The sequence below is a fragment of the Kogia breviceps genome, chromosome 3, assembly GCF_026419965.1.
Source record: "Kogia breviceps isolate mKogBre1 chromosome 3, mKogBre1 haplotype 1, whole genome shotgun sequence".
Classification (NCBI taxonomy): domain Eukaryota; kingdom Metazoa; phylum Chordata; class Mammalia; order Artiodactyla; family Physeteridae; genus Kogia; species Kogia breviceps.
Genome location: NC_081312.1, coordinates 86,905,528 through 86,922,357, shown reverse-complemented (window position 1 = coordinate 86,922,357; position 16,830 = coordinate 86,905,528). Strand labels below are relative to the sequence as shown.

Here is a 16,830-nt window from a genome sequence, read left to right as displayed (position 1 = left end):
TATTTAGGTACGTTGGGAGCTCTGGATAAAAATAATAGCACTTCCTGGGCTTCCCTGGTGGCGCAGTGGTTAAGAATCCGCCTGCCAACGCAGGTGACACGGGTTCGAGCCCTGGTCCCGGAAAATCCCACATGCGTGGAGCAACTAGGTTCGTGTGCCACAAGTGCTGAGCCTGTGCTCTAGAGCCCGTGAGCCCGCGTGCCGCAACTGCTGAGACCCATGTGCCTGGAGCCCGTGCTCCACAAACGAGAGAGGCCACCATGGTGAGAAATCCGTGCACTGCAACGAAGAGTGGCCCCCGCTCACCGCAACTACAGAGGGCCCGCGTGCAGCAACAAAGACCCAACACAGCCAAAAATAAATAAATAAATAAATAAAATTAAAAAAAATAATGATAGCCCTTCCTGCCCAACCGAGGCTTTGGATGTATGTGAAGAGACACCTGAGCTCTCCTGTCAGGAATACTGTTAATGGGACTAAGCCATCAGGTGTGGAGGGACTGGGAGGAAAATTTCATCTACCCTCTTAAGTTTGGTATTTGGGAGCCTGTGAACTCAGTTGAAAAAAGACAGATTGACAGGAGAAAAGGAATACAAGTTTATTAATATTTTTTACATGCATAGGAGTTCACAGAAAAGAGGTAACTCACAGAAGCCATTAGGCTTGGGAGTTTATATACTTTTCTTAACAAAGAAAGGGCTTGGGCTTCAAGGGAGATCATTTGTGGGGAAGTAACTAGGAAATATATGGGGGAACTAATGGAAGATAAGGGCTATTTTTTTTAAGTAAGATTTGTTTATGCAGGCTCATCTTGGTGCTGGCTTTATCTCTGGTGATAAGGTCAGTCTCCTCGTCCTGGTCCAGGAGAGGGAGGGAGGAAATATATGTCACCTTCACAAAAGGAAATAGATACCGTGATTTTGGAGAGATAAGGACAGAGAACCCTTCCTATATCTGTTGATTATGAATTGCCTTTAGCTCAAAATAATCCTTATGCTAAAATGGCATATTTTGGGGTGTTATATCCTGATTCCCTTCATGGCACTATTTTCTAATATAATTTTTACTTTACTCAAAATTACACATGCTCTCAGTTTAAGGAAGCAATATTTCAACAAATTTGTGACTAAAAAAATGGCATTTACTACCAAGAAAATGTTGGGTCCCAAGTGTTTCCCATTCACAATTCCAGAGGAGACTTTCAATTCTGGAGCTCACTCTTTTTTATCAACCTCCATATCTCTCTTGACATGCCATTCATGATAGTTTTGGGCTCTCAGGATTAAGTTATATCCTACTGACTCCCACTTAGGAACAAACCCTCTTTCACAACCACCACAAGGACTACCTTAATTCATACCCAGACCCCTCCTCCCAAAACAGTTGTATCACAATTTTGGTTAAGTCAGTATTCAGGGTTGACCTCAGTGTAACTATGTAATTTCTAATCAGAGCAGATCTGTATCATTTTCTAGGACAGGGGTAGACACACTTTCTGTAAAGGACCAGATAATATATGTTTCAGGTTTTGTGGGCCATCTGGTCTCTGTAGCAAGTACTCAGCTCTGCTGTGGCAACATGAAAGCAGCCAGAGACAAGTGGCAACATTCCAATAAAACTTTATGGACACTGAAATATTAATTTCAAATAACTTTCACATGTCACAAAATATTATTATTCTTGATTTTTATGATCACTTAAAAATGTAAAAACCATTCTTAGGTCAGAATGATACAAACAAGCACTGGGACAACCATACTTTGCTGACTACTAGTAAAAGCTATTAGCAGATTATTGCCTTAGATCCCTTTATCTCATCAAATTACTGTGAATCTCTATGAACAAAAAAGTATCTTTCATTACATGGAGGTGGTTATATTCAAAGATAAATTATTTTGAACTTCAAAACATAAAGCCCATATCTGAAATGCAATCCATCTAATGGATCCACTAGATCCATTCAGTAAAAATGTACAGTGAAAATAGAAAACAACAACAGCAACACACACACACAAACAGACAAGAACAGAAACTTTCAGTAAATTTACTCAATTCTGTCACCCTTTTATCACTCTGAAAATAAATTAATGTCATATTCCTTTTTTCTTCCTCATCATGTTAAGAGCTTATCGTCTCTATTTCCACTAATTTTCCTTCATCCCATTTTTCCTTTCACTCTTGTCTGCTCATTTCCCCTTCTTCTTATTTTGTTTCATGCCTGGAAGGTCATTAGACTCTTCTATAACCCAACTCCACTTGCCCTTCCACAGAGGTCACAAGTCCTTGCTTTCTTCATGCCTTGTCTCCATTTCTTTCACTCAATTCTTCCTTTCTTCTTTTTTCTTCCCGCAAAGTAACAAGTATTGTGTTCTCCTCTTTTTCACTCTCTACCTTCAGCTGTGGCCTTAATGAAACAATAAGGCAGTTTGGGAAACTTTAGGTAAAGATAGCACATCCATTTAATCTCGCAGCGTTTTTTGGGTCTCCCTGGTTTTTTATCCACATGATTATCCCCACCTAGTCAGGTCTTTTAGGTCACTGTTCTTTCTTTTATTACTTTATTCATAGAGTTATTTTCCCACTTCTACTACCCTCCCTTTGTCATTTTCTCTTCTCCAGGAGTACCCACTGGTTTCAGGCTGAAACCACACTTTTCAGGCAATGTATTGTTGCAGCTAAGAACCTCAGACATATCTGTGTTGAAGCCAGCTCTGTCACTTTTTAGCTGTGTGACTAAGCAAATCTTGTAACCTCTTTGACCCACTGTCAAAGAGATAATACATTTGGGGTTAATGGATTTTCTCATGGGCTCACTGCCTAAGCCCTTTCAATCATCTGCAGCTCAGCTTTGTCATTCCCCACATCTCTCAAAAACTTAAGCTCCTCTGTATCTCTATTCTCTGCCATTCTCCTCCTGAGCTCCTGAGCTGCCTTCTGTTCTGAGATCATCAGTCTCCACCTTTAGAGCTTCATGTATAAAGGCCATAAATTATATCCTTGGAACATGTTAATATAGAAATAGCTCATATATAATTCAATTACATTACAATTTCTGTGGCCCAAGACAATACTACCAAATCCACATGCATTGTTAGGTAAGGAATTTATTGCATTGAATAGTTTTTTTTGTGTGTGTGCTACACGGGCCTCTCACTGTCGTGGCCTCTCCCGCTGCGGAGCACAGGCTCCAGACGCACAGGCTCAGCTGCCATAGCTCACGGGTCCAGCTGCCCCGCGGCATGTGGGATCTTCCCGGACCGGGGCACGAACCCGTGTCCCCTGCATCGGCAGGCGGACTCTCAACCACTGCGCCACCAGGGAAGCCCCCTGAATAGTTTTTTAAAAGTTAAAAAAAAAAAGTAGGGCTTCCCTGGTGGCACAGTGGTTAAGAATCCACCTACCAATGCAGGGGACACGGGTTCAAGCCCTGGTCTGGGAAGATCCCACATGCTGCGGAGCAACTAAGCCCCTGTGCCACAACTACTGAGCCCACGTGCCACAAATACTGAAGCCCATGCACCTAGAGCCCGTGCTCTGCAACAAGTGAAGCCACCGCAATGAGAAGCCCGCGCACTGCAACTAAGAGTAGCTCCTGCTTGCCGCAACTAGAGAAAGCCTGCACACGGCAACAAAGACCCAATGCAGCCAAAAGTAAATAAATAAAAATTTTTTAAAAAGTAAAAGAAATTTTAAGGTAGGCATCTTGGCAGCTTCTTGGATCAATGGAGCATACTGAGCAAGAGCTAAAGAGGAAACAATACAAAAGAGTTGTACTCCCTCTCTTTTACCTGCTAGTTTTTGAACAGAGAACTTAAACAGATACTTAGTTTTTGAAGTAGTTAACTTAATCAATAAATCAAATATTTGTAACAACACCATGCATTTGTATGGCATTTGATAATCCATAAAGTAGTTTCACATATATTTTCTTGTTTAATTCTTACAACTACCTAATCAGGGAAATTTTTTCATCACAGTTACAGATGAGAAAATTGAGGCTGAGAGAGTCTATGAGACTTACCTAATTCTTTGCAGGTAGGAAGTGGTGAAATCAGGATTCAAATTGCTGGCTTTCGGAGTTCCATAGTTTCCATGTGTCACACGGCCTCCCAAGAGCATAGGCGAAACTGAAGAAGATAAGATTTGTCTTTGGGCTTTTTTAGCTGCCTTTTTCAAGCCCTTTGTTTCTTACCATTCCTATCTGTGTTGGAAACCATGATGTGCAGCCCAAATCCCCCTTCAGGAATGAAGGACTTACTTCCTTAGCTGCTGGCAGTGCTGCTGGCTGCATTGCCTTAGCTGGAAGGGAATAATTGCCTCTGCTGAAGAGGCCTGCCTTGTTCAAGGTGACCCCTCTTGCCATGGCTGCCACATCTAATGATTGATCAATGTGAGGATATAAAGGTCTACCTACCCTGGTCCCAATTCTGAAGAGCGAGTCCAGCTTCAGAAATCCCCAGGGAGTTGGCTGAGTCCTTCATTCAGATTACATTGCAGCTCACCTTCTCCCTCAGCCTAGTGATGTTTCTTTCCCATTCTTTCCCCTTCCTACAGGTATTGATCCCAAGAAATCTCCCTAATAAACCTGTATGCTAATCTCTGCTTTAGTCAGTTTCTTTTGAAACTCAACTAACATCATGTACAATTCACAGAACTTGGATTTCAGGCATCTGTTAAACTAACGCCTACTACAAGGTAATCTGATAGGAAGTTATCCTCCTCAAATATAACTTGCATTTTAAGAAGGCCTCAGGCTGAAAACTCTAAGATCCCTAGAAAGAAGCCTCTGATGATGAAATAAATGTAAGTGCTAGTTTCAACCTGGATTTGTAAATTAATGTGGGACCAATGCATATTTTGTGAGTTGATTTTTTAAGATTGTATTTTAAGAACCATTTATAAATTTCAACTACAATAATTTGTATCATGTAGTATTTTAGTCTTTTCTGAGTTTTTTCTATACATTTTAAGCATGCATGATATGGCAGGCAGCCACTGTGTGCTGTGTATACAAAGCTGAGACAGACTTCCTGCTCTCAAGAAGCTCACAGCCTAGCAGGGTTAACAGGCATCTAAATAACTCCATCACATGATAAGTGCTGGGCCAGAGGCATTTAAAGTGCCATGAAAACACAGAACAATTCCACCTGTTGGAGAATGAGAGAATCAGAAAACTCAGAGGGAGTCATATATAAGCTGATCCATAAAGAATCAGTCAAAATCTCTTTATAGAAAGAGTTGTGAAGGAGGTGGGCACTCTAGACCAAGGGACTAACCTATGTGAAAGCACAGAACTATGAGATGGTATGGTGTGTGGGAAATACAGTGTGAATAGCTTAAGAAGAGGGGTGGCAAGGGAGATAAGACTAGCAAAAATCATTTCAAGCTAGGTTGAGAAGGGCTTTGAATGCCATGCTTAAGGGTTAAGTTTTACCCTAGAGCAGTTGTCTAATACATTTAGGTAAGAGTCACATGACCAGATTTATCCTTAAGAATAATTCTGGCAGGAGGACAGAGGATGATATGAGCAAGAGAGAGGAAATAAGGAGACCAACTAGGAAGGCTGCTCTTCCCTAATCTCAATGAGGAATATCAAGGGTTTGTACCAGGCAGGAGGAATTATGTAGGCCCTACTATCATCCTATATAAGAAAATAATCCCAGAGAATGAGATCAGTTAAAATGGAATCACCCAGGGGTTCTTAACTCTGATTGCTCATTAGGATCACGTGGGGGAGGTTTAAAAAAATGAAAATTCGGGTCCCACCCCTTTCTAATTAAATCAGAATCACTAGAATGAGGCCTGGCATTGGAAGTTTTAAAAAGATCCCAGGTGATCCTAATGTGTAACCAGGGTTGAAAGCCTCCAGCCTAACCCATATATGAGAATTCTAAGGAAAACTGTTCTGAGCATGGCTGTCCCAACTGACTGTGTCATCCTGGGGCATCCAGAAAGTGCCAGTTGTTAATGTGTCAAACAGTAAAATGGCACCTGAAAAATGACCTTGTAGCTTATTTACTCACAAAAGTTACTGTGAACTGATGTTAATTGAAAAAAGTGTGTCTTTGCATAAGAATCAAAGAAATTCACAATCTTATTCTAAACTAGGCCAAACCACACCTTGGTCTAGATAAGAAAAGAGCAATGATAAATCATAAGTTTATATCTATTTTATCTGGTTCATGCCCTGTAAAATGTCTAATATAAATGTGCTAGGATGTTAAATGTGTGCCAGATACCTGATGAAGACATTTATATTATATAAAATGGTAAAAGAGACTTAAATTTCTTTTTAAAAAAAAATAGGAGGTAAGAGAGTGAAGTGGCTAAAGGCACAAATTTTGAAGCTAGTCAGAACTAGGTTTTGAATCCAGGGTTTATTACTTAGTAATTGCAGGTTTTAACAAGCAACCTCACTTGTTCAAGCTTTAATTTCCTTGTCTGTACAATGGTGATAATGAGAACAACATTATGGGATTGTTTTGAGAGTTATTTTAACATACTTTAACATGCATCTAAAACCTTTCACACAGTAGTTGACATTCCTATGTATATGTCTTGGTTCCTGCACTTAAGGAACTAACATATTAGAGTTGTATAGCTACTAGTTCCTCCAAGGGGAGGGAAAGATCCCACCACAACTGGCTAGATCAGGGAAAACATTATCAAGGAAGCTTTTTGATCTGGATAGATTGGGTATGACTATCTACCTAGCTGGGTATTCAGTATTTTTTCTATCTTAAAAAAGAGGTAGGGCTTCCCTGGTGGCGCAGTGGTTGAGAGTCCGCCTGCCTATGCAGGGGACACGGGATCGTGCCCCGGTCCAGGAAGATCCCACATGCCGCGGAGCAGCTAGGCCCGTGAGCCATGGCCACTGAGCCTGCATGTCTGGAGCCTGTGCTCTGCAACGGGAGAGGCCACAACGGTGAGAGGCCCACACACCACGATGAAGAGTGGCCCCCGCTTGCCACAACTAGAGAAAGCCCTCACACAGAAACGAAGACCCAACACAGCAAAAATAAATTATATAAATTAATAAACTCCTACCCCCAACATCTTCTTAAAAAAAAAAAGAAAAAAAATTAGGGAACTCCAAGTTCTTCTGTTTACGTAGGTTATATCTATTGATATTTATTGTATTAGAAACTAAAACTGAGGAAAATTTAAAAATATCAATTTGTCTAAAATAACAATTACCAGCCCAATAATGTTAAAATAAATAAAATTGTAAATGAAAAATAGATTATCCAAAACAAACAAAAAGTGTGGCAATGCTTTACATTTTTGCAAATCTCCTTAATAGAAGACAGCTGGGTTCTCACGTCTCTTTCTTCATTCCATCTACTGTGATATGTTGTTTTGGTTCAAGTATATGAAGAAACTCTGGCCTCACACAGATACATAGTTGGAAAAGGGAGGAGTATTTTAATAGTGTTTTCAGATAACTGTGGATATTATTCTTTGAATCTACATCAGAACTAGGCCAATAGTAAAATCTTAAAGATCAATTCAATATGGAATCTGAAATTTTTGTACTCCATAACATTAAATTCTACTGGTCTATTTAGCAATGTGAACAAATCTTTCGCCCATGCCAGATTTCATAACATCCTGCATTTGTCATTTGGAAAATATTGGTTCATTGACTTATACAGATCTTCTAAATGTCAATACTTTTCATTACACAATAACCCCCAAAAGCACGTTTTAATATCCCACCAAATTCACTGGGACTTTGTCAAACTCACAGTGGCAGAAACAAGTTCTCCACAAAACATTCACTTGAAAGCTTGAATTTTATTGTAGACAAAAACTGTTGTTTTCCTTGATGAGAATGGCTTATTTGTTCATATTTGAGAAAATGCCTGCCTTCTCATTCTTTTACTTGCTCCAGAATCTCATAACCCTAGAATATCTGTCAGTTGTTTTAATATGGTGTTCCATGAAAATGGTGGCTGGTTCAGCTAGCAACTCCATCACAGAAGTGTTTCTCTTCAAGTCAACGATCATACTTTGGATACAGCAGAAAAGCTTTATGTGTGCTTCCCATTTCATCATACAGAATATTTAAAAGACTCACAGGCTGAGATTTAATACAATTAATAATTTTTCCTGTTTCATCAAGAACATTGCTAAGAGAAACAGGCTCCCCCCCGCCCCCTGCCTTTTGCAAGTGCAAGGGAATGGTGGCGAAGAAATTAGTGACTTTGGTGCCTAGTTGTTTTTGGTGCCACTGCCTTTATTTTGTGCTGCAGCCAGCAGTTTCATCCACCGTTGCCTCTGCAACAGTAATTACAAATACCAACATGGTTGTTTAAAAAGACACATAACTTCTTTGCCATTACCATAAAAAGTTTTTACCTCACAAACTTTTCTTGGGAACTCTCATGGGGTCTGTGGACCACACTTTGAGAACCAATGTTCTAAAATATTTTTAAAGGCTACAGAGTACTACATTGTATGTATGACCACAGTTTATTTAGCCAGTGTCCTTTATTGAGGGCATTCGAGTTGTTTCTAATTTTTCTCCATTGCCAATAATGATGCAGTTAAAACTTCACTTGCACCCTGAATTATTTCTCTAGGATACAGTCTTAAAAATGGAATTGCTAAGCCAGAGTATGCATTAAAAAAAAAAAAATGCCGAAGGTTGCCACATTGCTTTCCTGCAGGTTTACCAATTTACACTTGCATTTTACATAACAATATGAGTATCCTTCCAGTTTATCAACAATGGTGATTATCTTTAAGAAAACAAACAAACAAAAAACCTCACCAAATTTACAGGCAATAAATGGAATCCATTTTTCTTTAATTTGCATTTATTTGCTTACTAGTTAGGTTTTTTTCATATATTTATAAAAATTGATGAGTATTTTGTTTTTTAATAAATTTATTTATTTATTTATTTTTGGCTGTGGTGGGTCTTTGTTGCTGAGTGTGGGCTTTCTCTAGTTGCGGTTAGTGGGGGTTACTGTTCGTTGAGATGTGCAGGCTTCTCATTGTGGTGGCTTCTCTTGTTGCGGAGCATGGGCTCTAGGCATGCAGGCTTCAGTAGTTGTGTCTCACGGGCTTAGTTGCTCCGCGGCATGTGGGATCTTCCCGGACCAGGGCTCAAACCCGTGTCCCTGAATTGGCAGGCGGATTCTTAACCACTGTGCCACCAGGTTAGTCCCCAAAATTGATGAGTATTTATGTATTTTTGTCCATTTTTAAAATTGGAAGAGTCTTCTTTGGGATTTTATCCTTTGGTCTGTCATGAGTGAGTGTTGCAGAAATTTCTACCCAGCTTTTGTTTACTTTTAAACTTTGTGTAACTTATTTTTATATGTAAGTTTTAAATTTTGATGAAATTACCTATCAGTCTTTTTATATTACCTGTCTATATTTCTGACATTTAATATTTTCTATATTTTATATTTTCTGCCCTTTCTGTCATGCTTTAAAAAGCCTTCTCCACTCCAATATTATACAAATATATTTACTTATTTCTTTACTTTTTAAAAGCAGTTAATGCCTCAATTGATTATTTTTATATACTATTTGAGGTAAAGACCTAACTTAATCTTTCCCCAAATAGTTAACTACTATTAACTCTTTCCAAAGCGTTAGGAGCTTAATTTTTTTCCTTTTGTTAAAAAATACGTTTTAAAATTACTTCTTTTGTAAATACTTTACAACAATACAGAAGAAGGTAAAGTAGCTCTAGACCACCTCCCTGCTCTCCTGCTCCTCAGAGCTAACTATTAATAGTTTGCTTTCTTCCCTTTCAAGACTGTTACTTTCACATTTAAAATGTAGGTAAGTGCCAAAATCATAGTTTGTGGCAACCTGATTGCATTTTCCTCCCACTTAATTTATCTTTATCTTTTCACACAGAGCTATTTTGTTCTCTTTAAGAGCTACAGGATGTTCCCTAATGCAGATGTACCACGTTTATTTCATCTTTCCTCTGCCGATGAATGACTAGGTTTCCCATTTCTCGTTACTTCACCACCTCTCCAAAGAGCTGCTGAGGCCCAAGCTTTCTTGCGCGCATGTGCAAGTTCCCACAGGCTACGTTCCTAAAGAGAGCTTATCTTTGAGTATTTTTTCTTTTTGTGGGCTCTGGGGAACCAATGCAGGTACTTAGGAAGGCAAAACATACCCAACAACCGCCTGACCAGAAAGAGACCCAGAGCAGATTCTCAGCCCCGACAGTTTTCTTCCTTTCATAATGGACGCTGAACTTGTTTTTCACCTCGTAGATGAAACAGTTCCCAGCACCGAAACCAGCTATACAACCAGTCAGCCACCAAGCACCGTGACTAAGAAATGAGGGGAAGAAACAGCCGCACCGACCGTGACGGCTGCTTCCGGAAGCGGACCGGAAACCGCTGTTCGATTTTGCGTCAAACCCGACTTCAGGGGCCGTCGTAAAACTGTCGCCCTTCGTCTCTGGGACCGGCCACAGGTTCCCATTCGCCTCCGGCTGGGGGTCTGGAACTGCGGGTGTCAGTTTCCCTCAAGATGGCGGAGGTGGAGGCCGGGGACGCTGAGAGGATGGAAGTCAGCACGGAGTTACCCCAGACTCCACAACGACTGGCGTCTGTAAGTCCGTGTAGGCCAGTTGCTTTTGTCCTCCCGAGACCTTCCCTACCGTGTTCAGGAGGATGTGGGGCTTCACCCCTTACGGTGGCTCTGGGGAGCGGGAGTCGTATGGATTGATCTGAAAGGAAGCCACAGAATAAAGTTAGTCAGTCATCACCCACATTCCTGCCGGCCAAGTCTCCGGTGTATAATGACTTTGTCATTTATTAGCCGTGACGAGTTCAAGCTTGTCTCTATCCTGAAATAGAAAGAACTGGTAATGTTATTAGATGGTCTGGTGTAGGGGTTTAGAGGAAGAGCCATTTTCCTAGAGACGTAGTGTTAACCCCTCCTAAGATGATAGGCGTCCAGGACGCAACACCTAGTGTTGTATTGCATAGCTGGCTGGGTGGGGCCTGATAGTGACAGGGCATGCTGCCACTGTCAACTCACGTCAAGATGTGGGGTGTAGGAGTTGCAGTCCTTCGTTGTAGTATCTTGAGAACCCAGGCCTAATCTTCAGTGGAGAAATCTGTCGTTGCTTCTTACAGGTGAAGAACAGGCTTTCAGACATTTCAAGTCAGAGCGATACCATTAATTAATATCGGAATTTATACTTTGCCCTTGTATTTTGAAAACCAAAAAAAAAAAAAAAAAAAAAAGGGAAGGCAGAGATAGTAAATTTGAGGCGATAGTCTGACTACAGGGAGAAAGCTGACTGAGGAGGATAAGAAGTAGGGGGCAACATTAGGGAATGTTCTGGATGTCCCCAGGCACCTACTGCGGAGGTATATAGAAAATATTCAAATATTGGTCACTGCATGATATGAAGAGTTTTATTATCTTTATTGGTGCATATAGAAAGGTGTAGGATATACATCTCTTTCTGAAGTTTCTTTGGTTGGTAGTTTTAAATAAAATCATTTTTGAAGTGGTTTTTTTTTTTTTTTTTTTTTTTTTTGCGGTTCGCGGGCCTCTCACTGTCGTGGCCTCTCCCGTTGCGGAGCACAGGCTCCGGACGCGCAGGCTCAGCGGCCATGGCTCACGGGCCTAGCTGCTCCGCGGCATGTGGGATCTTCCCGGACCGGGGCACGAACCCGTGTCCCCTGCATCGGCAGGCGGACTCTCAACCACTGTGCCACCAGGGAAGCCCCTTGAGCATTGTTTTATGAGAGAACAGTGTGAGCTCCAGAAAAGAGTCCACCTCAGGGACTAAAGAGACTGGCTGGGAGACAGAAATCACGTGGGGAATGAGTTGGACTAAGGGTTTGGCCATCAACTAGGGCAGTGCTTGCAACCATCCTCTACCCAAAGTAACAGTTCAACCTCATTTCACCGTATTGAAGGGGGAAGCATGTGTTTGAGATGATAAGAAATGAGAAGATAGGGAAACTTTAGAAGCAGCTGAAACATCTGGTCTTAATGTAAAGCTGTGCTTTTTACGTCTTCTAAGGAGTGGAGAAACTGTGCTGTGGTCAGAAGTGTTATCGTAATTTTGTATTGCTAAAGATGACTGGTGTTTATTTAAAGCTTTGATATATTAATTCCTTCCAGGTGGTACCAAAAAACCTCATCAATCTGGATCTTACTTATTTGGAATTGGAGATAATGGTACAGGAATCCAGCTAGAATTATGTTGCAGACTCTTCAATATTAGATTTCTTTGGGCAAGGTTTTGGGTTTTGCAAGATAGTAGGTAGATGACAAGAGAAGTGTAAAAGCCTCAGGTAACTCACACTCTAGAGACACAGGTAGGACAAGTGCTCAAATTTTAATACAAGATAGGGTGATGTAAATGAATGAAGACCTGTGACTGGTGAGCCTCCTGATCACTCTTTTGTCTTAGCTCTCTCTATTTTAGACTCCAGACATCTTCCTAGTTTCCTATTCTTTTTAAAAATACCACCTTCAATTTTATCCTGAGAATGGAGTAAGACACTGGCTTTCCAGTTTACTTCTTCTTGATTAAGAGAAGCAAGCTCAGAGATTCTTTAACATTTGAATGATTTGAATCTTAAATCACCATTGGGAGGCAGGGGAAAACAAAATAGTAAATATGGGACAGTTACAGAGGTCTAAGAAATCTTACCATTTCCATTAGAGTCTTGTCCCTGGGTATTATATAGTTTCTGTTATGCTTAAATCAAACTTCCTTCTTAGACCCCAGGTCATTTTTTTCTGTCATATTGAAATCAACAGGCATGAAGTCTCTCAAATTCCTGACATCACATAACATGCAATTAGAGTGAAATAATAGGTATGAATTATTGGACATTTATTAGAAGAGCCATTGCTTAAGAATCATTAGGGGAGTTGATTCTGTAGGTCTAGGGTGGGGGTCTGAGAATTTGCATTTTCACAAGCATGCACTGCAAATGAAGTCCTGGTCTATGGGCCACAGAGTAAGATTTAGCCAGAGACATTTAGAAGTTCTCAGTATAGAGTTGACAGTTGAGGTTGTGGGGATGGATAAGATCTTTGAGGAGGAAAGTCTGTGTTTGTGTGTTTATACATACACAGAGAGAAAGAGACAGTCACACAGAGAGGGAGCGAGGAAGAGAGGGAGAAGTGAGGAAGACAGGAATGATTGAATTTCAGGGATAGACAGTGGAGGAAGGAGCTAGAAAGGGAGCAGCCAAGCAGGTAGGAGGTGAGAGTAGTGCAGTATCATAGGGTGTAGTTTCTAGGAGAGGGTAGTTTATTGGGTCTAGGAAGGTGAAGAGTGAGAAAAATTGGGAATTCATAGTATGTGGAGTGGTCTGACAGAACTTCTGCCTTCTGTCTTCATTAACTGGATTTTCTTTATTAAGTCCATCTCAAAAGATGCCTCCTGGTATGGTACTAAACTCTTTTCTTTTCCCTGTCTACATCCTCTGCCCATGTGATTTCATCCAGTTCTGTGGCTTTACATACCATCTGTATTCGTTCAGTTCCCAAATTTATATCTCTGGGTCATCTCACTTTTGAGCTCCACAGTCGCAGGTGTGTCTACCTACTTGACATATCCACTTGGATGTCTGAAAAGTGTTTCAAATGGAGGAGCAATTAGGAAGCTACTACAGTAACCAAGTCATAGTTGCTGGTGGCTTGTATTAAAGCGATATCACTGGAGATGAAGAGAAGTGGATGGATTGGGGAGAGATTTTGCAAGTATGGTAGAAGTAGAAAGATTTGTGTATGGTTTAGGCATGAGGGAAAAGGGAAGAAACATGACATCTGGATCCCCAGTTTTTGACTTAAGTATTCATGATTGTGGCTGTGTCATGTACTGAGAGGAAAGACCAGGTTTTGGGAGGGCAAAGAAGGGAGACGTCAAGTTTTGTTATCCCTGTCTCAGTAGATGACACTTCCGTAATAGCTCTTGAACACAAACAATTCTGTCTGTCTCCACTCCATCTCTCTAGTCCTAGCCACCATCTGTTGACTAGGCAACTGCAGTGACCTTTTAACTGGTCTCTTAGCTTCTGTTTTTGCCCTCTTTTAGTCCATTCTCCACAGAGCAGCCAGAGAAATCTTTGTGAGACTAAATCAGATCATGTCAATCTCTTGCCTAAATCCTTCAGTGGTTTCTCATCTACTTGGATAAAATCTAAACTCATTACATGTTCTTCAAGATCCTGCCTGATCCGGCCCCTCCATCTCCCCTCATTTTCTGTTACTTTCTCTTCATTCACTTTTAGCCACACTAGCTTCCAAAATAAGTCCAAGCTCTGTCTTACTTCAGGGCCTGTGCCTTTGCTTGCTCTTCTTTTTTCATAGAGTGTTTTTCCTCTGCTTTTTCTTGATAGTTACCTTGTCTAAAAGATGGGTTCCTTTTACCATTCTCTGTCAAAGCACCCTGTTTATTTCCTCCACTGCACTTATTACAATCTGTGATTACTGTATTGTCTTTATTTCTTTAAATGTCTATTTCTCCTACCAGAATGTAAGTTCCATGAAGGCAAGGATCATGTCTGACTTGATCATGATCATTTCCTGATCATGTCAAGGAAAAATTATCTACAATCTATGTGTATAGGGGATCTTTAAGAGATAACATAGTCTTTTCTTTTTTTTTTTTTTTTTTTTTGCTGTTCGCGGGCCTCTCACTGTCGCGGCCTCTTTTGTTGCTCAGCACAGGCTCCAGACACGCAGGCTCAGTAATTGTGGCTCACGGGCCTAGTTGCTCCGCGGCATGTGGGATCCTCCCAGACCAGGGCTCGAATCCGTGTCCCCTGCATTGGCAGGCAGGTTCTCAACCACTGCGCCACCAGGGAAGCCCGTAAATTGTGATTTGAACAAAAGGAACCTAGTGTACTTAAAGTAAGTTCTGTTTTCAGACTGATGTTACCAGTCATCCCAGTCCCTGGGTCAGAGTTGAAAACATATTTTTTAATCTCCATGGGGATGAGGAAAATGTTTGGAATGTTTGGGGATTTAAATGTTGTGAGAATTTGTTTTTGCGGAACAGTCAATTGGGAAAGTCTTCCCTTAACTCCAAATGTTGAAAAAAGAGTTTTTTTCCCTGAACATGAAAATAAAAATTTCTTAATTTAATCATGTCTCAAATTGGAGAAAATACTAAAAGCAACCAACCAAAGAATCAAACCTACTACAGTCACCAGTAATTCCTGAACATGTCACCCAGTAGAATATATCCTGTATAGTTTTTCTTATCTAGAAAAATAAACCAGAAATCTTAGTTGAAAAAATTTTTTTCATACTTGTGGCAGTCATCTAGGAAAAATTTTTTATGAACAACATAATTGTACTTTATCTCCTGTAAGAATTTCGTAAACAGTTTTAGAAGGCTTAATGTTATCATTTGCTTTGTTCTCTTTAGCAAGAAGTGTATAACTTTCAACAATGACTGAGACATTTTTTTAAGTACTTGAGATAGGCTTGTGTGGATACAAGGATTTGGAAGGAAAGTTCCTTCCCTCAAGGAGCTGAAAATCTGGTTGAAGAGGCTCGATGTACACATTTAAAGGTAACTAATGTTATCTGGCAAAGATACAGGTCCTGAATGAGTACCTTCTTTAGTAAGTGCTGCATTGGAGTTACAGGGGAGAAAAATTTTCTTAGACGGGTCAGTGAAGTGTTCATGGAGGTGGGCTTTAAGCTAAATCGACCTTAAGGAACAGCTAAGGTGGGGGGAGGTGGAAGGATAGACAGCTAGTGGTAAGGTCAGTGGAGAGGGCATTGAAGGCATCAACACCCAGACATTCTGTCCAAATCATCCAATTATGTAAAGATAACATTTTAAAATATTAGTTCCTCAGACTGAGACATGTAATGACAGGGATATAATTTAAGAATATTTAGTGGTATTCATTTAGAGGGAAAAATTAAAAAGAAGGCAAAGCTTTGTTTTGTTTTGTTTTGTTTTTGTGGTACGCGGGCTTCTCACTATTGTGGCCTCTCCCGTTGCGGAGCACAGGCTCCGGACGCACGGGCTCAGCGGCCATGGCTCACGGGCCCAGCTGCTCCGCGGCATGTGGGATCTTCCCGGACCGGGGCACAAACCCGTGTCCCCTGCATCGGCAGGCAGATTCTCAACCACTGTGCCACCAGGGAAGCGCAAAGCTTTGTTTTTTGTTTTGTTTCACTATTAAAGTGAAATTGAGCAAGTCTTAAGGGTAAATTTAAAAGAATAATGTATTTATATTTGGTTAAGTAGAATGAACACTGAACTCTGGGAGTCAGGATACCTAAGTTCTATTCCTGACCCTGATAGTATTCAGTCTTGAACAAGCCAGTTTTACTTTTTCCTTGTCACTCAGTTTTAAATGAAGGACTTGAACCAGAATAGATCCCTTAGGTTTTTGGTGATTCTCAATGGTGATTCTCAAGTTTCTCATGTTCTTGAAAATATTCTTGAAAACTAGAACAAGAAACTAGTTCTGTGCCTTCCATAATTAGGAAAGACAGAAAAAGGTTTTTGTTTGGTGTATAGGACTGAATATACAGGATTTTTTTTTCTTTAGTGCTGTTTGAAGAAAAGAACTTTAGGTACACCATAGAACATTAAATCTGCTAGTTATAGTTGTTGCCAGGTATGCAGAGAACACAAGTTGTTGGTTTGTGAGTATCCTAGAAAAGTTGGAATTAGAATATAGGAAGGTTTAGTTCATTTTTTAAAAAAGATTTTAGTAAAATATTTAAAATTTTACAGTTAAAAAATTACTCTCGAAATATGGAATCACTGTAAGGATATTTAGGTAAGCAGACATACAAATTCCATGGAAGTATGCTAAAATCCCACTACCCACTACTGTTAAC

General features: G+C 40.4%; 1 protein-coding gene and 1 long non-coding RNA gene across 3 annotated transcripts in view; one reads left to right on the top strand and one right to left on the bottom strand.

Moving 5' to 3' along the window:
• Nucleotides 1-573: 573 nt before the first annotated feature.
• On the bottom strand, nucleotides 574-10,360 carry LOC136793818 (uncharacterized). The gene is made up of 3 exons (XR_010839669.1): nucleotides 10,148-10,360; nucleotides 4,022-4,127; nucleotides 574-891 (listed from the first exon to the last, which is right to left on the bottom strand). It is a non-coding gene; the product is annotated as an uncharacterized lncRNA (long non-coding RNA).
• Nucleotides 10,360-16,830, top strand: part of UBR1 (ubiquitin protein ligase E3 component n-recognin 1) — a 166,080-nt gene continuing 159,609 nt past the window's right edge. For both annotated transcript variants that reach the window (XM_059059472.2, XM_059059471.2), the window contains exon 1: nucleotides 10,360-10,590. In XM_059059472.2, coding sequence (XP_058915455.1) covers nucleotides 10,510-10,590 — 81 coding nt within the window. In that variant the 5' untranslated portion in view covers nucleotides 10,360-10,509. The remainder of the gene's footprint in view (nucleotides 10,591-16,830) is intronic.